At 38.9% G+C, this 22,265-nt stretch overlaps 1 protein-coding gene across 2 annotated transcripts in view; it reads right to left on the reverse strand.

The window, feature by feature from the left end:
• Positions 1 to 22,265, reverse strand: part of MKLN1 (muskelin 1) — a 99,291-nt gene that overhangs the window by 61,352 nt on the left and 15,674 nt on the right. The window contains exons 2-6 of one of the 2 annotated variants that reach the window (NM_001030773.2): positions 22,094 to 22,163; positions 14,358 to 14,500; positions 12,891 to 12,979; positions 6,933 to 7,042; positions 2,900 to 3,092 (exon numbers count right to left, since the gene is read on the reverse strand). In NM_001030773.2, coding sequence (NP_001025944.1) covers positions 2,900 to 3,092; positions 6,933 to 7,042; positions 12,891 to 12,979; positions 14,358 to 14,500; positions 22,094 to 22,163 — 605 coding nt within the window. Of the gene's footprint in view, positions 1 to 2,899; positions 3,096 to 6,932; positions 7,043 to 12,890; positions 12,980 to 14,357; positions 14,501 to 22,093; positions 22,164 to 22,265 lie in introns of those variants that run through there. The other variant, XM_025149108.3, reaches the window with a different exon arrangement.

The raw sequence follows: 22,265 nt of genomic DNA on the forward strand, positions 1-22,265 counted from the left end.
AAACAAGCCTTTTTCAAACAGAAGTGCTTCAGAGACACTGAGAACAAAGCAAGGAGGGGTAACTGCAGAGGACCACAAGGAGCTGATACTGTAGGAGAAAGTGTTGAAGACTGAAAATATCTATTCCCATCCTAGCAAGAAAGGGAAAGACCCAGCTGTGAGATACCAGGCATGTTCAGCTACTTGCCTTATGACAGTCAACTGGTGTAACCATAGACAAACTCTTTCAGCAGCAGTTTCATGTTTTAGTTCCTGCCCTTTCCCCCACTATAGCTGAATTAGCTCCCTGACCCAGCTTACCATGTGGCAACACAAGCACCAGTGCCACCAAGCAAGGGGCCAGGGCACACACTGTCCTGAGTAGGGATTGACCCAGTTAAAGTTCTGCCAGCTTACAAAAAAATATGGGATGCAGCCTCAGTGTCTTGAGATAGACATCACTTCTCACTGAAGGGTGCTGGGAGGTGATAGAGCTTTAAATGGGTACAAAAGCTGAAGACAGCAAAAAAAATTGCAGAAGGGAAAGGGGAAGGCAGGTCACTGTATTCAAAGACAAGCAAAAATGTTAAGGATAAGCAACAGAGCAATGGGAGATGCATACACTTACATTTAACTTCAGCTAGCCAGGTGCTAGATTAAAAAGAAGCAATATAAACACACCCGTGCACATTATTCTGTCCCTCAGAAACAGTAAGGAAACTTAACTCTGCTGCTTGGAGACTCTCCTGCTAAGTTACCCATAGTGTGTTGCTATAAATATTTGTTTCAGTACTTGCTGGAACAAAACAAAACAAAAAAAGGAGTGATAAAACCACACTATTTTTCTAGGTTGCTTAAGAGATGCAAAGTTCTCCAGCCTCTAAAAAGGAACATGATTACAGGAACAAGGGAAAGAGGATTATTCACATCAAATTGTCCATCTGTCAGTACAAGACTTGGAATTTTCTGCCAGGGAAATCTTTTGTCCATACTTCCACACCTGGTAAAGTTGAGCATTACAGACAGCAATTTTGCTGTCGATATATTGGGGAGGCACAGAAGTACCTCCTCAGTTCTAGTCTCAGGGGAAAACTATTGGATGCAATAACTTCAGTATGCTACGCATTAAGTGGTGAAAAGAATTAGTATGTGACAGGGCAAAACAAAGCCACAAACATTCAATTCATTAGTGCCTGTGGGGAAAAAGGTCAGTTTTTGAGGGACCTTATTCAGCACATTCTAGATCTCTAGTGAAATTCCATTCAAGAAGTAGCTTCTACTACAGTCTGCAATGAGGTGGAAAGAGGAAAGCCTCTAAGCACTGACGAGATGAAGCCACAGCCAAGGCAACAGACTGATCCCTTGGCAAGATCACAATCATCAGCATACAGCATCCCACTGCCTCAGTTTGGTGGGTTCATAAGCTCCCTCTGACATTCCCTTCCTTAAGTAACACTGCAACGACATAGCAAGAGCCAGCCACAGCCCCCACTGCTCTTTCCTCCTACAACCCTCACGTACTCTTAGATTCAGCAGGAAGTTGCCAGTTGAAGAATGCCTCTGCATTGCAGGAATCTGTTTACACTCCCTTCCAAGCCAACACCACCACTACGTCTCAGGAGGACAAGCAGCACTCAGAAGGACAAGGATGAACAGAGGCTCTTCTCAGGCTCAATGCTTGTAGCTGCTCAGGGAGTTTGGCACACGGCAGTTGAGCTGTTCTGCTTATATAGTTCACAAGTCTTCTGTCAAAACTCACAGAAAGCCATTTACTGCATTTTTTGACAGCCTGTTGCAATAAACTCCCTAAAATTGTGCTCTGTTGAACAGCTTCCTCATGAAAGCATTGTGATTTTCATGGAAGACAAATGTGGATTTTAAACCTATTATCTCTACCATATCCTAAGAATCACTTGCAACTTCAGTGGTTTTACCATGAAAGAGGTGATCAATCATATATGCTGCTACTTATTCTAAGAGATATTTCAAAATGATTGATTTGCCCAGAATTTAAAACAAAACAAAAACAAAACCACCAACACAAACCTTTGGCGCCAGACACCCATTAAATTGGCCCACTTAGTTTCCAACTCCACAGACAAGAGAATCTCTTATGCCAGTACAGGTTTTCCATGAATAGCAATTGCACGCAGTCAAAAAAAGACACCCACAAACAAGAGTACCTCTGTTTATCAAATTGCAATCCAAAACCGCTGCACAGATCTTTGGAGACACTTCACTGCAAAAGCTCAATTCTTGTATCTCATTCTATCAACAGAAAGTAAATCTCCTCCATCTCAGGAGATGAAAGCCGTTTATACACAGTGCTTCTAAGTTGAAAGGTTCCAAGTAAAAAATTAATAGTAGTTACAAAGAAACCGGTAAGTGAAGACAGTCTCTGCTTCCAATCATCATAACTTCTCTTAAGACATCCTCCAGGGAGTATTTTCTTCACAAAGACAGCATTCTCAAACACAGCTGAAGTTCTGCTGAAATACCCACCAACTGGTAAGTCCTAACCAGAAATCACGATAAAGATCATTACTGAGAACACAAGTTCTACGCTTCTGTTTCCCTTGCTGCTTTTCTATGCTCATCACTCCAGTTTACTTCTGATAGCCACACCCAACTCCAGTGTGCCAGCCTCCTGCATGAAGAACCTATCTTTACTGATTTTAAACTCATCAAGTTGTCATCTTCAAAGCAGAGAGGCTCCAAATGTAGTTGTGGTAAGTTATTTCATAAATTAATTTTCAGTTTTCATCATGCATATAAAATCCAGAATTTGATGGGACCCCACACTATGAAATAGCACATGGAACTGACAATTCTACTGTTACGTACATTAATATTGAAAGCAATAACACTTCAGTGTCTTTTTGTTTAGTTTTTAATATCCCCAGCCACCTCTGATTCTTACCATTCACAGCTTTTTCTATCAGTTCTTCACAAGCATCAAAGTCTCCCTTCAACACTAGTTTGTCATGCAGGTCTGTCAACATAGGGTGTTCCAGAGCAATCCTGGTTTTCTTCTGTAGCGACTCAAAAGCTTCAGTGTAGTTGTGCTGACGAAAATGCTTTAGGCAAAGGCGAATGGCTTCCTGTTCACGGTACTACTGGAACACAAGAAAATCTATGAGACATGCAGATTTCGCTTTTACTAGCACAGTTGGCATCTACCTATGAATCAGTCTGGAGATGGGATCTTACACACTGCACATAAATTCCTTATAAGCTTACAGAGAAACACTATCAAAGACATTGGAAGCTGTGCAGACGTTAACTTTTCAACAGTATAGAAATTATACAGCTTCATATCAAGAATGCAATTTAATCGACACACAAGAAGAAACTACAGTGTCCCAGATCTCCAAAGTGACCATTACTTCCCCCATCTGCTTGGTCCTGCTGTTTGAGGCCTACACGGCACACAGGGCAGGAAAAAGCCGTTGCTATCAGCGTTACATAATTTGATTGTATGACTCTTATGTAACAAAATAATTTAGAAGAGTAAGTAGGTCACAGCTTTTCTAGAAGCAGAAGGAAAAAAAAAAACATTAGAATATAAATACTTGTAATGACCACCGCTCCTGTAATGGAAAAGCAGAACGTACGGCTAACCACAAATCCTGCAAGTTTGCAAGGATTTCGGATCAACAACAGCAAGTATTTACACGCATGCCAAAATTTTACCTTCAAAATATTCCCCACAAGTCTTAAAGTGGAACCCTTGCCTTCATACTACAGATTAGCCAAAGCTGTCCGTTTCCCACTCAAATGTGGGAGGGTGGGAAAGGCTAGGGAAACCCACACAGCATCAAAAATAGAGGTACAGAAATATGAGGAAGTAGTAAATTCTATTTAAGAACTACAGCTCACGCAGTTAACGTACCGAGTCATCCACTGCATATTCAAAGCTGCTAACATTATGCATAAGTGATACAGATTTGTATGTTTATAAGTAGCTCAGACATCCAGAACCACTTATTTCATGCAGATCCCTCAAAGTCAAGCTCTAAAGCATTAAAAATATGTAATTGTTGATTTTCATCTTTAACGCACATAATTTGGTGTGGTAAAGAATGAATCCAACTTAGGCATCTCTAAAAGCAATCAAAATACAACTAGAAGATTTTATCTTAAACTGACTCCACTGCTCCACATTCAGTGCATGAAATCTATATGAACAGAACCTTTCTGAAAGCATGAAAACTTACACCAACATTCAGAACAAATCAGTGCTTCTGAAATAACAGCTCTATAGCAAGAATCTACAACTGAAACACAGCTAAAAAGAAACATGGCCATGTGCTGTATTTTTAGTTCTTAATCCATCAGTATTATACAGCTGCAAATAACCAGAACTATGCGTTTTTAGAAAATCAGTTCCCAGCCCACATGAAAAAGGCCAAAGACACATACCAATAAAAATGCAACCCACTGACAAAGGAGTATGAAAGCTAAAACACAGCTTTAGAGCACAACTGGATTTTTCTTTTAAAGAGAAACTTAAGGCTGACTTCAAGCAAATGTTCACTTGCATTCATCATCACCCTACATTCTTTGTTGCTCCAAGGGATAGCAAGCAGAAGGATAGATGTATGTCTCTAATAACAAACTTCTGCATCTTCAGCTCCCGAAACTTGGCCATTAGACTAAATGTATAAACTTTGTGTACTGCTACTGAGCATCTCACGATCAATAAACCTGGCTTATAAAACATGGATTGACTATTGGCAGGTTGGCCAATTGATGTAATATAGAAGTTGGTACTTCACTGACACGATAGTAGTATTACAGAAGCTAAGTATAAAAATATTTTATGCAAAAAAAAGAGTCTAAAAAGTATATAAGAGGCTCCTCTTTACATGTTGTCATGCAGGTTTAAAAAGATCACAAATCAAAGAATGGCTTTGATCTGAATCTGTAAATAATTACTTTAGTTAAAAACTTATCTAGAGTGTGAGACTAAGATGTTAACACTGTGAAATATACAGTTAGAATTAAAAATATTTTACATTGTTCACTATGAAAAACAAAAATGACAGCCATCCATAAACTGCCACTTTTAGATGCCAAAATATGCTCACACTTCAGTAAAACTGAAGTGGTAAGGCTTGCAGGAGGCTGTCAGGTGAGCTAAACAATAAGGAAAAAGGAGTAAAGTGCCAACCGAGGAGAAAGCCTACTTTTGTTTCCAGTTATTATCTGTCACGCCTAATTCTGTTCCCTCACGAAGAGGAAGATTTTGTTGGTTGAAACACACAGAACAAAAAGGATGGGCAACTTTGAGGAGAACCTTCTTGTCTGATGTCTCAGGCAATAGAGAACAATTATTAGATTTCCATTTCTTTCAGACTTTCAAGAATATGCAGCATAATACCCACACTACCTTGAATGGAAAAAACAGATAAGTTTGCTGTCTTTCCCCACATAAGGGTCAGCTTATATCCTCCTACATGGCTTTGGTAACAGCAGCCTCTCCAGACCATGGGAGAACACTGACACACGATCACCAAAAACTTGGCAAATGATCCAAACAGTCATGACTAAGTCTCTGTCTTGCTGCTTTAGGGCTCCAAGCTTTAGGAGAACAATGCTGGCACCCCTTGAAGAAGCTGTCACTACATAAAATGCAGACCATGAGAAGTGTGGATTCCATGGGTCAAGACATAACAAAACAGATGTCAACATCGTCATCAGACTGTTCTTGAACAAAAAAAAGATGTGAAACAAAAATCATAACCTCATAGTTGCATTTAGTGAAAAATGCCAAAGAGACCACCTTGTGCAGAGTTAGGAAGAAAAAGCACAGAAAACCATCAGCAGCTTCTATTAACCGAACATCAGCAATTAGCACCTTAATGACCAAAATAACACTTTACAATTAAAGCAGCTACAACTTCTTCTGTGACTATTAGTGCTGCTCTGAAATCCTCCAGGAAGGAGCCTGTGATGTTGCTGCAAATATTTACAAATCAGACAGTAGGGTAAAGAAACCCTGTGGCCATACTAACAGCTCTAATTCAGCTGGCAGCACCATACAGTGGGGAAGGAGTCCCAGTATTACCATCAACAGCCTTCTCCTTTTTGCCTATCTCCTTTTTGACTTCTTCATTTTGGAAGCAGAGATATGATGCTCCACTGCTCAGTTTTCATTCAACTGAGAAGAATTTCTTCTGGAACAATTCATGAAATTCACATGGTATTACAGAGAAGTTATACGCATTAAAAATAGCATTAAAATAAATTCTGGTTTTTAATTCATTCTCCCATAGAACATTTGCTGTACTCAATTATGTACAGCTTATACAAATAATGTTTAGAAACCCTTGAACTTTCTGTCCATCAAAGTGACAAATGGCATAAATCATCTCATCTCACAATCCAGCAGTGTCGGCTCCCCTCAATTTCAGAATATTCAACAGAATGATATTAGGAAGGAAATATCAGAAGTGCAAAGATCTGCAGCAAGTAAAGACACTAAAGAGGGTTCTCTTTAAACAAACCCATATCCTGTAACAAAAGCTACATAGTTAACCCAGATGCCTCCAGACTCACACAGAGCTCTGTAGAAGAGTTGAACTGTATGGTAAAAGAAAGACTAATCAAAAGACAAGCAGAGGCAGAAGTGGAATCTTTAAGACTTATTTCCTTTTCCAATACAAACATTATTTTAATCACATTGTCTCCTTTTGACTCCACATTCCTTTAAGTTTTTCTTGTGATGCTACCTAGCAGGTTTTTGTTATTTTCTTTTATCAAAATTGCAGATACAAAAAGACTCAAAGTCAAAGTCAGCCATGTGGTTTGAGTTTTAACTATGTGTGTTTGTTGTTTCAATAGCCGATATTCAAGGAATGAAAAGGTCACATAATTCCAGTATAAGAAGCTTCACAAGATTCTGAGATGACAAAACCTCAAGCAAACAGGCACCTAAAATGCAGGCCTACCTTGCTGTACCAGTTGAGGCACGGTTGGACCACATCCGGATCATCAATGCCATTAAGTTCAACATACCAGATACTAAAATTGAAGCTAGGTCCCCAGGATAAGAGTGGAACTGGAGAAGAAAGGAAAAGGAGAAAAAGGACACATGAATACCAAACGTTATACAAGTCTTAACAGGCTATACATAGTACTACTTCAACAGAACACTTCTGAAAGTTTAATAAAATTCGGTATTTATGATTTTATACAAGTTTTAGTTTAAGAAAGTTTAGGAAAAATTATCACACATCATGTTAAAGCTGTCATTTAAAGCAACCTGTGCTAAACAGCATTAACACAGAAGATCATTACAAAGCAGAATCTTGCTTTAAGTAAAAGAGCAAAAATATGTTATCATTTAAAACAACTAGGAGACAAAAAGCTTTGACATGGATGGAAAGCACAAGCATACTAGAGATGGTATTTGCTTCTCACAGTGCATTTATTTTCACTTCTGTCAGCAATAATTATTTTCCCTAACAGTGAAGACAAGTAGCTCATGTATTCTGAATTTTACAAAATTAGTAACGTCTGCAAGTTGTGGAGGAGGGAGGGAGGGAAAACTGTCAGTTTCCAAATTAAAAGCTGTATCTAATTTTTTCTTTTTTTGAAAAAAAGCTTAGACACATGCAGCTTTTTTGGCCAATACTGTTTTATTTGGGTATCAGGACAAGCATACTAATTGTGAAACACACTGCAGTGTCTCAGGCTTCTCTTCTAATTTGTTGTAACATCTGCTTTCTTGTATTGACCTATCAAACTTAGCCTGCAGGTTAAGAGTTGGTTTTGCTTCAAAACAAAAACTTTTTGGGAGTTGGAATTATGAGAACACAAACTTTCAGTGAAATCAAATGGTTTCCTCTCCTGCATCCTTTCTATTTGGCCATAACTGATCAACAGGAAAGATAGCATTTAGAGATGAATGATTTGTTACCAGCAACAGCATGGAGTCCACTACTTCCTCCCTTCCACAGAAATTATTCTTCCCACAGAATCATTGCTAGCTGTCTTTCAAACCACTAGAAAGTACCACGAGATTACTAACTGCTTGAACTAGAGGTATTCTGACATACTCACTGAAGAAGTGAAACCCAAAATCTGTCTTAAGGTTGCTACTGTTAAAGGCTCTTAGCTGCTTAACTGTACTTCAAGTTAGATCCATTATTTTCTGCAATGCGTTTGGGCACAGAGCCTATGTTCAAATGCATGGTATTCTGAACTTTAAAAGGTGTTTCTACAAACCTATTGTTAAGGACTTAGAACAGCTTCTGGGAACAGTCATCTGGAGAACAGATTTTTAGAAAAGACTCAAAGATATTCTGAGTATATAATTCTTTGTGATTTTAAAATCATCCCAAACAGTTTATTTCTACTTGATTGTTCAACACTCACAAGTGAGACGATCTCAGAGCAGTTCCTAGTCAGTTTGTGTATGGGGAGACAGGAGACAAGTACCTGGTAAGGAAAACCACCTGTCCTCTACATTACATACAGTCTGCCCAATAAGCTTCTTTTATGTAGAGAAAAAGCTAAGCCAGGTGTTTTATCTTAATATCATAAAACCTTACTACTTTTAAATTCAAACATATCAGTAAGTTTAAAGTTGTTACCAGAGACACTATGGGAATTGATCAAATAACTGATGCACGTTCTATGTGAAAAGATACTACATTCTTTGCACAGAAACACAAGAAGGCATCAACAGTCACAATGTGATTGTTTTCTCACGTTCCCTGGGAGGACAACAAACTTCCAAATGCTAGAGATAGTGAACAATCCAGGCATTCCTCATATTAAGATGACAGACAGACACCACAGGAATGGGTAAAACCTTTTCTTTACCCTCAAACCTGAACACACAGGCCAAACTGAAGCTAGATTTGGTATTCATTCAGCTATAAAGAATCAAAATCTGTTCATCAGTTTCTTCAGCTGAAACACTGAACCAAGCCACAGACCACCTCAAATGGACTGAGACCATAAATTTCCTGATGGTGAGCTTGAGGCTGGTTTCTTAAGGTTGAGTTAATGAGGTGAAAAACCAAACTTAAATATTACAGCTTTACCACCTCCTTCCAGGAAAAATAAATAAAAAAAAATTTGAAAAACCAAGAGTCCACCTCTATATTTCTTTTTAGTACCTCTCAGAACTTACATCAGCTTCTCCTGGTACAATTAACAATTCACCCTCTCACCTCAGTAGCCAACTACAGTCCTAAATAAGAATAGCAATGTATGTAAGGATGCTATGTAGCTACCAATCACGAGAAATGCAAAACTATCAGCTTACTGACACCCCTCTTCAGTTAACTCAGAGCTTTCAACAGCCCTGTTTAATGTTCTGATCCCCCAAAAAACTGATTTTGACAGACTAGTTCAAACTTTAGTGAAGACACAGAAGTGAAAATGCACAGGGAACACAAAATAAATGCTTCCCTAACATAAAATAGGCATAGAAATCTGAGTCTGATCTTTTAAGTTACTCCACAATATTATGAAAGGACGCAAGGCAGAACTGCAGATTAGTCTGACTTCTACTCCTGGCAAAGAGGTCACGTCGTGGGTTACTGGGCATGGTGGTGATGAGTTAATGGTTGGACTAGACAATCTCAGTGGTCTTTCCCAGCCTTACTGATTCTACCCTGCAATATATTTGCAGGAACCACACCCCATTCTGCCTACTCTTTTCCGTATTGCTTTTTTCCTCCTCCTATACACACAAACACACACACTCCTTTGAGATAGAAAAATGCTAGCACCAAAGCTGATGAACCTGAAGCCTAACACTAGAATATTTCTTCAATTTTTACCATAAAGCTATCTCAGCTTGGATTTTTTGGCTGCATGTACTATAGCAATCCGTCCTGAAATGCAAACAACTGTTCAGACCAGCTGAACCATCACCACACAGCGAGAGGTGTCCCGCAGAGAGGAAAAAATAGTAATAAAATAAAAATCAATACCTCTTTAACAGAAGCAGAAGGTGTGTATTTAGGTCACTTCAGCAGGTTTTTATCTGCACAAGAATGATTTTAGGGGATATTTATCAATAATCGCAAGCTACGCCTTGACAAAGATTGCAATCCTGTATACTACAGAAAGCAGTAGCTTAGATGCTAGGCAGTACAACCACTTAGAAGACATCCCTCAAGCTAATTTCTGTGTCTCATCTACACACAGTAGTTGCAACATGTTTAGAAAAAACGCAGGTACAGCTGTAGTCTATACATTTAATGTAGGAACCAACCATAAAGAAAGCACTGCTCATTTCTAATACACAAAAACCACGATGCAGTTAGTAATTCCCATGCTAGTAACAAATTGGCATGAGAATTACACCTAGCACGTCTTCCAACTCTTTCACAGCAATCATTCTTTACAACACCTTCTGCTTTCAAGGACACAGCACACACAAAAAAATCTCTGCCTGGAGAAACCATGAAAAAAGAAAAATAAACGAAGAGTCACAAAGTTCACAGTATTAAGAAGTTTTTTCCTCACTATTTTTTTCCAGATAAATATCTTCCTTCCCTTTCCTAAGCTCTTTAATGAGGTGCTACATGAAACAGAGAAATTACTTGTCAAGTAGGTCAGAAGCCCACAACTGGGCATTTCAGCACTAAGGAACTGATGTTGAACTAATTAAACTGAAAGAAGCACAAGTCTCTTCCTGACACAAGTTGAGAGAAGGATCTCATTTCTTCTGCTTCCTACCAGTCTGAAATACGGGCAACAGAAGTTTTAGGAAGCTTCTCCTCAGCCTCTCACAGGTATACCCATGCCATATTTCTCCTGTTTCCCCCTAAAAAATAAAAGACCCTCACTGCTGTACTGTTAGTAGCTGTATACAGACCTGGCTATCTTCAGAATTATAAAGCAAATGCCTTATGCAAGTGGCTGCTGAACTAAATAACACCCTCTCCAAACACGCAAGCTTCACTGATAACAATAACTTCTGAAGTGTCATTCTCCACAAGTCCAAAAGGGCAGATTTTGGCCTCGTGTTTACTGGCAGCATTACAAGGAACACAGCACGGTATTTCGAATTTTGAGTTACTTTGGCTAGCAGCTTGGAAATTTTAACAAACTGAAAACATATTCACGCTGTGAACCTGAGAAATAACAGAATTTCATAATATCATTTTACAGTTGTTTCACAGTAGAAAGAACAGTCAACTTTATAAACAAAATGATGCTAGCAACAACTAGAAATTAATATGTGTTGGTCCAGAGATCATATTAATTTTTGAGCTAGCACAGTAATTTCCTCATAGAAGATGCTTCAAGAAATGAAAGGAAAATTAATCTCAAACAATAACTGGTGAGCAAGTGACAATGAAACATGCCTTTCTGCAATACAGGATACTTATTGCTATGTAAGGAAGCCATCTCAACAAAGCAAGCCACCTATATAACACAACTCACTCGCGTCAAGTCAGAGAAGAGTCTTGGTAGTAGAATTCATCAGCACTTCACTTTCCTAACAAATTCCAGTACAGTGCTATGCTTCCTAACATTCAGGTAGAATGTATTTTGCAAGAATACAATTTAAACATCCAGAGCAGTAGCTAGGAATTGTTCTATTCACCCTTTTAGACCTCCAGTAACTATTTGCTGTTTGCTAGCCATTAAAAATAGATATATGCATTTACAATACTGCCCCAAAAAAATCAATTTAACCGTTAAAAAAAACTGTTAAAAATCAATTTAACTTTTGTGACACTGTCAGCCTTAAACTATTTCCTTGCTCTGCTTCAGATTTCCTAAAGCCAAGTGGATGCCAGATGCTTCCAAAAGAAGTAGCCAAAAAAACCCAAAACAAAACAATAACAACCAACAACTAATTTCTCCACTTTTCTAAAAAATGGGAAACACCTGATTTACAGCACACAAATGATCATGCAGTTCCTAAACGGATGCTTTCACTTTCTCAGATCAACATGAGAGGTGATTCGGAAACCTGCGAAGGCAGAGCAAAGGGCCCCAAGGGAGCAGCCACCACCGAAGTCCTGGCAAAGGAACTACACAACACTTGAAAACACTCCTGAGTTCCTGAGCTAGTCAACAAGGATCTCATTCTATTTTTCAGCAGCTATCTCCTTGGTCTTTCACCTCAAACAGCATAAAAATAGTAATGCTTTTACTGTCTTGGCAGATAGGAAGGGGAAGATAAATCTGCTTACCTATGTAAAGGTGAAAGGCTCTAAATTAATGCTTTAAATCCAACTAGTATAAATAATGGTGACTCTAAGACACTTATTCTCTCTTACGTATGAAGAAAGCAAGAAAAAAAAACCAGCCCTGCTCCCCTCAAAAGTCACAGTAATCAGGCATCATTTCCCCCCCCGTCTCCCCCTTTAGCAAGCTTCACTGGAGAGACCATTCTAGAAATCACAAAGTATAACTCTTCCTTGCTCCTGGATAGCATCTTTAAGCAGAAGTGAGACTTCAAGATTAGAGTAGCAAGATGACAAAAACAAAACAAAGGCTCCTGCTGTTGCTTTATACTGAATGAGAGTTTGGGGGAAAAAAAAAAGAAACTTTTCCAAGTTCTACAGTTGTCAGTACAGGAACTTTTACTTGCATTTAGCTTACAGATTTTTTTTTTTTTTTTTTCCAACTCTACATAGCGATTTATAGTAGGACAGTAAGCAGCTTCTCCAGCAATTAGTTGGCTCAACAACAGCATTTCTGGAAATTACAGCATTTTGCTTTCAGTCCCTAGGATTTATGTTATGTAGCTATTATTTCTTAGTAACAGGCCTTCACTGTGTTCCAAACTAACCAGCCTGAAAGATCATGAAATGGAACAGCTATACTTTGGATGCTCTTCCTAGTACAATTAAGTCACAAGTGCCAAGACTGGCACAAGCCTAAAAAGAGATCATTTTCTACTCAGAATGCCGAAAAAATGCATTTACCTATCTTAATGAATCGACAGGGGAACATCTGCTCATCAATTTTATGCTTCAAGGTGAATGTTTCTTTGTTATAATCATTCTTTAAGCCACTGTGGGAAAAAATAAATAAAGTTACTAAATCTTACCTTGTATTTTAGAACTAGCTAACAAATGCAATCTAGGTCATGCCTGAAATGCGATGCTTGTTTCATATTACTATAAATCATAAGTATGCATGCTGGACCAATGCCTGGACTGCTATCCACCATCTTATCTCCCTGGGAAGCAGCACTGGTTAGTGGTTTTGGGGGTGGAACTGACAGCAGATCAATGCTGCTTGCCTGCAGTAGTGACCCTGTGACTTCAGCAAGCAATTTGAATTGCGCTTTTCTGTTTGAGATGGAGACAACCCAACTCCCAGAATTATCACACTGCTGAAGTGTTTCGTGATCCATTTATGAGCAACACTTGATAAAAACTATTTAGTATAACTTGTTGAAAATCTTGGGTCCATTTGTACTGAAGATGTAGCCACAGGTCCAAAAATAAAGATTTAATTAAACTTTGGTACAAGTGAAACAACACTAGATATCAGTAACTACTACACTACTAAAACCTCTACCCCAGAAAATTTCCAGAAGCAATAAAGCTAAATTGCAAGACTAGTCTACCTAAAGAGGGGGGAGGGACAGGGAGAAATTGTGGCTAGAAGGACACCTGCAAACAAAGAATGTCCCATGTTTCTCCATGGCTAATTTACTTGACTAAAGATGACGTACACCAATACATTCCGTGGAGGTGGAGTTTCCTTCTGTAGACCTCCAAAAATAGATTAGTTCTTGCTACTCATCTTGTGCTCCTAGGTATTTAAATCATTCCCCTTTCTGAAACAGACGAGACCTTAAAAGGCCCTTGCAAATTTACATTAGCAATTTCTCAGAAGCTCACAATAAGGCCTGAACAGCCCAAAGGCTCTTTCATTAGTCCTTACCAGCATAACTAGAAATCAAACTAAAGAAAAACACAGGCTTTCTATTTGCTTATCTGATTTATTTATTTGAAGCTAGACAGAGCAGCTGACTGGCTTAGATCCTTATAGCTGCAGTGAGGCTCTTGACATAGGTAGGCTACTTGTGCTTTTAAAAGCTTCTTTAAGTTACCCACACCTGGGGAATCATTTATACTGTGCCTCAGGCACAAGGAAGAAAGAAATCACAAATCCAATGTTGTATCTTGCTCTCAAGGTCTTTCAAGTGTCCAGGAGCACATTCTCCACAAATTCTGTGGTTAGAGCAAGAGAAGAAAGGTTTCCTAGAGCAAGTGTTGGGTTTGCTGCTCTCTGACCTGATCATAAACACAAGGGCAGCTAATTTCAGGATCACAAGAGTTTCCTTTACACTGTTAACCACCTATCTTTTTGGCAGTGAAAGGGAAGAGCATTTTGGTCCAGCCTTTATGATTATCATACCTGATGAAATCACATCTTACCTGGACAAGAGATCTGTCATGTTTTCCTCATTCATCCCACCGAAGACTTTAAACTTCTTTAAATTGCAGACATGCGTTTTTTCATATTTGCCAAATGTGATACTCTGGACTATGGCAGGTCTTTCAAGTTTCAGAATCAAATACTGTGGAAGAGATAATAGTGAATTTCAATATTAAAGCAAAGGCTACCTTCAAATATTCTGTTAATAAAACGAAAATTAAGGTAAGCACCCCCATTATAATGTTTCCTTCCTAGTTTCTGGAAATAAGCAAAAGCTTTTTAGGAATATAACTTTTTAAAAAAAAACTATTCAGGAAAAAGACTGGGTTGAAGTGCCTATTCCTAGCATTGCTATTCAAGGCTAACATACATTCCTTCAAGTTGGATGCAAGACTTCCCAAAATCTAGCAAATAAGATGGATCTAACAAGAATGATGACTCAGACACCCACCAGAGCCTGAAATGAAACCTAAACTGAATGCACAATTAGATAAATACAGTATGTTCCACATGCTAAGAGAACATCAAATACTTTTCCTCTCTAGGCTGACACTATTTAACCACTGAATACAGACTAAGCTTGATTTTGTGGCTAATATAGGAGCCAACTGCTTATTAGGCATCCCAAATAAAACCTAACCACTTAACTGATAATAAAGGGGCCTTACACATGATGTGATGAAAATGTTCTCCTTTGTAAACATTTGCTCCTCCTAACACAGACATCCCTTGGCAGTGTAGAGATCAAGTCAGCAGATTATTTACATTCAGACCACAGCTAACAGCTTCCCAGCACTACTGGAGCAAAAGATCTCTTCCACTTGAAAAGCGTACACAGAATTTTTGCGTCATTCATCAGGAACCATCGAGCACCAAGCTTATTTAACCTTCCACTACAAAGTGGGCCACAATGGAGGGACTCTGGAGACATCCTGCTTCACAGAATGCATTGAGACTCATACCTGAAAACAGTGTTTAATTTTCTTGTCTAACTTCTCAGAAATAAGCAGCACAGCAGATAAAATGAGACTAAGAGCAGAATCAAAATTACCCATCACTCTGGATTTGGTTACAAAACCCTATGATGAAGAGTACGCTTCCAGCAGACAACTAAGGTGGTGTGGAACACCTCCTGCTGCTGCAGGCACTCCCAGTGGCCCTTTTTCCAGAAAGCAATACTGCCAAAGCACACATGATGCAGTATTTCAAGTCTTTCAACAACACTTAGCCATATAGTGTTTGCATGCATGTGACTGCTCCTACAGTCTCTCAGCAGAAAGCAGCAACTTTCCACGAAGTGCTGTGAAAACTACCCTGCTTGTGCTAAGCAGCTCCATCAGAGGGACAATCTTACCCTAGAAGGACATGTCCCAGGTGAGAAACAGAACAAGCTTTTCCCATCTCCGTAGAGAATCTCATCCCTGTCCCACCATGGCTATATAAAGCAATTAATTCTGAACACAAGAGCAGCAATGATGTTGTTCTAGAGAGCATCAGGATAAACAGGTGATCTCAAGTATTGGTTCTTACTACAAAGGAGACAGGAGAGCTGGCTTAGCCAACTAGGGAGTGTGTGCTGCAGGCACAGGGAGCTCCTGGAGATGGCTGGACTAAATGATCTTAGTGGTCCTTTCCAGCCTTAACGATTCTATGACTTACAAAAAGTTTAAGCTTAGGAAAAATGCTCCACAAGCAGCAGTTATCTTGAATAATGCAGATGGGTACCTTTTAAGGATACAGAGGAATTACAGCCAAAGGTGTTTCCAGCAATGAAGAAAATAAGTAGTGCTAGGATGCAACAAAAGAATGCTTTGGTGTTTTTCCAGACATTCATTTTTCCTTTAAGTATTTCAATGAAAACTCCTTAGTTTTGTGCCCCTCATCTGAATGTCAGAACATAACCTCAGCTAACTAGCAGAAAGCTACGCTTCTGTCTCAAAGTAATTTCCAAACTTTGGGGAAAAAAACAACAATTTTATACAGAAAACAAAATTAAGACAGCAAGAAGGAAGGGATGAGTAAGGGGATGGTCCTGTAGCATGGCAGTACTTGATACACAGCACAGCCAGCTGCCAAAATTCCCATGCAGAACAGACAGTACACAACATCATCTAAGAGCTCCTCCTACACCATCAGATCCTCCCTGCAGATTTCTCCCACAGCTGAACAAGTGACACCAGCACTGCTAGCATCAGGAACTGTGATTCTTAATCTTGCTGGAATCACAGACCTCCTGCTTGGGGCAGAGAGGAATACCTTCCCAGGTGCTCTGCAAGATATCCAAAACCTTGACATAAATTTCATCCTGCGTTATTAGACTCTTACTCTAAAGAAATACAAAGTAATCCAGGAACATAGATAAATCCTTTCCAAAGGATGTCTAAAGCAGAGTAAGTCACAGCAATTGCTCCACACGGCCAGAAGTTATTTTTGAAGGCTACAGACAGCTCTCCTTCCTGCTCCCACACATCCCAGCACCTGCTGAGTCACACACAGATTAAAGGACACCAACACAAAAGCTGAAGACTGGTATGGAAGTAGAAGACAAGTGTTCCTCAAAGCCTGCGGCCTGATACCTGAACCTAGCTATGCGTTTTGTAGTTCTTCTTATATACACAGGTTGCTCTGAAAGTAATGCCCCCTATTCGTTTCCATGGAAAACACAAGAGACACAAAGGGCAAAAAAACACTATTCAATTGAGCAAACTCTCAGCTACAAAACACTATTTTTCAGCAGTCACTGCCATTCGCTATGTATTTTTGCCAGCAACAAACGAGAGTCTACATGCCAAACAAACATAATAAAATAGGAGGAATTACTTTCAGAGCATCCTTTGTATAAAAAAAAATATATATACATGCATGTAAACACACACAAAATACAAAAATACAGATGTAGGTTTTATTATATGCAGATTTTGTATACATAGAGAGATATATACACACAGAGAGACCACTGTGGGTGCAGGCTACAGATCTCACACACTTGAATGTGTGTGTATACATACACACATACATCTATACACACACATCCTCTCAAGAACTGCAAACAGGTGGCAGCAGTGTTGTTTCTGGAGTGTCACCAGGATTTTAAGTGTCACAGACTATTCTCTATAGCTTTCAAAGATTTGATCTTACATTTCTATCACATTATGAAGATATCTGAAGAAATCTGAATAGAACAGGTCTATGAGGTTTCAGGCATTCATATACTACATAACACTTTTCAATTATACTGCTATAAGCAGCATCAGTTCATTTAACACTGGAGCATTCAGGAAGTATTCCAAAAATTCAAGTTATAAGCTTAAATATTTGTTCATTAGAGGCATGGCATACTGACACTAACTGGAATAGCTGCACAAAAAGCTCAGCCTAATTGCTGAGCTTCAAATTACCACACTTACAGACATGATGCTACAGTGCATTGGAAGAGCAAGACTTCTGCTCTGTGATAAAGCACGTCAGTAAGTGAAGATGCACAAAGAGCAGAGCACAGCACCTCGACAGCCAGTTACATGCACCCAAGAACACAAATCCAGACCTGTCACACTGGGAGTTGTGACCAGTTCCAGACTTTTTTGAAGCTCTGGTCCGTGCTACCACTTGATGACAACCACATGCACGCTTCTGCATCACACGACTGAGTATAAATTTTACTAATGTGTTTTAAATTAGTTGCTGATATGATCTACAGTAGGATGCAAATCAGGAGTGGAAAACTGCTCTCCGCAGATGCAAAAATGAAACCAATTCTTTGGAGAGTGCCACTAACATTCTACATGTGCTCTTTAACAACTCAGAATCTGTACCTCTGCATTAAAGAAAATGAAACTGATTCCAAACTGCACTACACAAGATGCCTGTGTACAGACTCAGATCATACTTACTTATTTTCCTCTTTAACCATTTCTGCTTATCAACCACTGCAGTACAGCACTACACACACTTTATTAGGGAGCGATGAAACTTACTTTGTATTTGAAAATAAAAGCAGAAAATAATCAAAATACTTGACAGGATCTGACACTGGCTACTACACAAACGTACCCATTGTTTTTGTAATTAAGTTTGTCCTTTTGTTCTGTACATTATTAATCATGCCATGAAGGGAACTCAGTGTTCTGCATGCAGCCTCCTGAGCCAGACCATCACTGGAACCATCAGGATGCACATTTAGAACAGAGCCACAGCCTTCAGCATTACCAGCCTTCCTGCTTCACACTTCCTATGTAAGCCTAGAACTAGTTCAAAAATAGAACTATCAGGCCTCTTCTGCCTGAATAGGTTACTACATAACAGGTTTGTTATTGAATATATAATTTCTGGGTCATTCTATTTCAAGACCCAAGAAAGATATCTAGTTTAATAAACAAAAAAACAGCTGTCATATATATTTCCTTTCACTGGCACTCATTCATAACTCCTGGCTTTCATGGCCGCAAGAATGATTTAACTCTACCATACCCATACAGTTAGAAAGACTCTTTATTATATACAGCCAGAGAACAGCATTTCAAATATTTATACTTCCACTTTCATTTTCTTTCCTTCTTTATAAACTTTTTGTACACACTTCACCACACTTGCTATAGAGCACAGATCTGCCCTGAGACACTGTACGAACCCTGAAGTTCACATATGTTCTTTTGAGTCATGCTTATCCTAGCAAGAGGAATACTCTGACAGAAAGGTGTCTGGAGAGCTTTTTTTCCCAATCAGCTGGGAAAACAGGTAACACAATACTTAGGGGCTCGCTCATATTTTCCACCACTGGCAAATTAGTAAACTCTTACACAAAGGTGAGATGCACTGATGAGACAAATCAGCAATTAGGGTTGCAGCTTATTAAAATACCCCCCAGCATGTGCCAACGAGCCTGAGCTGCATTAGCCCTTGTGTTGTGTCTTAGTCCTTGATTCAGCTGAAACAAGGAAAGCTGTATTTCACCAAGCTTTACAGCATTTCCTGTCCCTGACCATTATGACCACCCACACATTTTAACAACAGCATCACTGTAAAAGCGACCAACTTTTAAATGAAGAAATGCCAACACAAAAACCATAAAATGCTTTACAACTTCATTTTCCATAGGATGCTCAACATTTTGGAGATGAAAAATCACATGGATGCATACATTTTACTTCTGGAATATGAAATAATCAGAATGCAACCAATTTCCCTCAGCCTCTCTCCCCACCATGTTATTTGATAGCTATTATTTCAACTGAAGTTCTCCAAGCTGTCTACCTTTAGAACCCCACCCATTTATGAAAATGAGGAAACACATTTTGTCTGTAACTTGTACCTGCACCAAACTGTGGCAATCTTTCACTGTTGTACGTGTGAGAAGTATCTATTCTGAGTAAAACATAACCAAATCTGAAGTTCTTTGATCGAGTATGAGACAACGTTAACTTGGAACGGTTTCTTCACGTGCACAGCAATAGTAAAAGCTACACCCACCCTTCACATAGAGGCCTCTTTTGCAAATGTTAATTCTGCAATCCTTCTTCCCAGTTGTTTTTACAACAGGTAAGTTAACACCAGCAAATACGCTTTAAACTAGTCACTAAACTCTTATATAAGAAGCATGAGAGTTAGCTAAAATACAGATTAGAGACGCTGCAAAGACATCTTCTCTCTTACACGGTGTTCAGGATTGGGCTTACTGATCAAACAAGCAACTAGGCATCATTTTGTCTTCTTGGTGTTGCATGCAGAGATTCAAGCAAGGGGAGTCCCACAGGACTGTCTTTTCCACTTGGGCATACAGTTCTTTTTTGCATTTTTGTCTTTAAAGGAAACAGAGTAAAACTGAGACACTGTCTTACTAATCTCAGTTGCCACTATCTGCATACCTCCCCCACACACATTTAATTCTCCAGTCAAAAGTTTGGTTTAAATTACTTGCTTAGTATGCAGGGCAACATCCAGTTCTCCTGGGCTGGATGCAGAAGATGCACAATAACATCTTCATTCACTCCATGCTCAATACACGTAAAATTGATGGAAAAATCTCTCTTAAATAAAAACCACATGAACTTGATCAAGTGATTCTGATTATTCTCTGCTTATTCTGCGTTCTTGATATAACTTCAGTCACAGCAACCCCCACTATCAATATGAGCTGTGGGAATGAAAGGAAGTGAAGCATTGGAATAGGTTGCCCAGAGAGGTGGCTGATATCCCATTCCTCAACACATTTAAGATCAGGCTGGACTAGGCTCTGAGCAACCTGATCTACCTGTAGGTGTCCCTGTTCATCACGGGGGAGTTACATTAGATGACCTTTAAAGGTCTCCTTCACCTCAAATGATTCTATGAACTTGTATTGCTGCTTGTCAGCTTTAACCATCAAATGGGAATACTGTAAAGCATCCAGACACAAGAAACGCATTCCCATTTCAGAATCAGTTTGAAAACAGACAAAATATTCAGGATTGCCCCGAAAACAAAAAAGCAGTCTAAAGCTACACCACAACCAACCTTGCCTTCTGAATGCATAAGAGAGCTCAAAGTAAAAAAAAAAAAAAAACAAACGTGCTTTCTGAACAAAACAAGGTAAAGGATGGCACAGTTTGAGATGCAACACATGCTCAAAACCGATTACCCTGCAATCAATATGTACTAGACAGATTAGAACTGCTTCAAGCTATGGATGAAACTCCCGTGCTGTTTAACAAAAAGTAGATATATTAAAAAAAATAAAGTGAATAGTAGATGCAGATCAGTCATCACAAGCAAGTTTACAAAACACTAACAGTATGGACAACATAGCCCTCTCTCCCTTGTTAGAAAACACTTTCAGAGACAACAGTATATAATACTATCAAGAAAATTAGGATGAAAGCCTTTCAGCTGGATGAGATGACCCCACTGTGATACGGAGCTGCCAGTTGTATAGATTTTCAACATACCTTCACAGCATAGCAGCAAGATTTACCTACAGGAAAAATCCAGAGACTTAACTCATGAGGAATATCTGAATTACGTGTACTTATTGTATGTATAGGTAAGTAAAGTAACTTTGCATGGGAGATATCCTGCTGCACATCAGTACTTGAACAAAAGGACTTCAAAAACCCAGTGTAACAGATACAGGAGAAGCTGAGCAAATAGTACCACTGTAACCATTCTCTTTATGCTAAATCTGTAAAGCTTTTATTGAAGGAAAAATAATAAGTTAACGGATAAGTATCTTTTTTCAGATGATCAAACAATTTAATAATAAAAAGGCAAATTAGAAGCTAAGAATCAATACAAATTCTGCTTTAATAAGGTGGTTAACCAGCAGATGAGGTGACTTTCACGTCTATAAAGATTCTACATTTCTAAATGTGCTATTAAGGGAAACAAACACAAGCTCCTTAGATCTAGGATTCAAGGCCAGCAGTCTACAGCAGTTTCCAATAGCGCTGACAAAGGGGGACCCACATGCCTCATTAGCAGCTTAATCTAACCATAAGGCTAGATTATTTCCAGTATGACGGTGATTTTCAAGGCTGAAATGCGAAACTCTTCCCCTACAAAAAAAAGATCTTTGAAAGATCACGAATATATTGCTGGAAATGCATGTTATTGGTACATTAGGTATTTACATTTTAATGAAATGAGTAGGTGATTCATAAAGCCCGCCATTATAAACAGTAGCAACCTATGCTTAAAATAAAAATTTAATTGTACATTACGCAGTACAACACAGCTGTATATCTGCAGAGATTCAGATGCTTACCTGGGGAGGATAATTGCTTTCAGAAGACCACCTCGAGGACTGATCATTGGGCTTATCCACCAAAATGTTCCTTAAAAACAAAAAGCCAAAAGTCATTTAAGTAAAATAAAACATGGCAGTTGCATCTCCAGTAAGAGCTGTCCAACAAACAGATCAATAACATTCTCATGCA

This window comes from Gallus gallus, chromosome 1, assembly GCF_016699485.2.
Source record: "Gallus gallus isolate bGalGal1 chromosome 1, bGalGal1.mat.broiler.GRCg7b, whole genome shotgun sequence".
In the NCBI taxonomy this organism is placed as follows: Eukaryota; Metazoa; Chordata; class Aves; order Galliformes; family Phasianidae; genus Gallus; species Gallus gallus.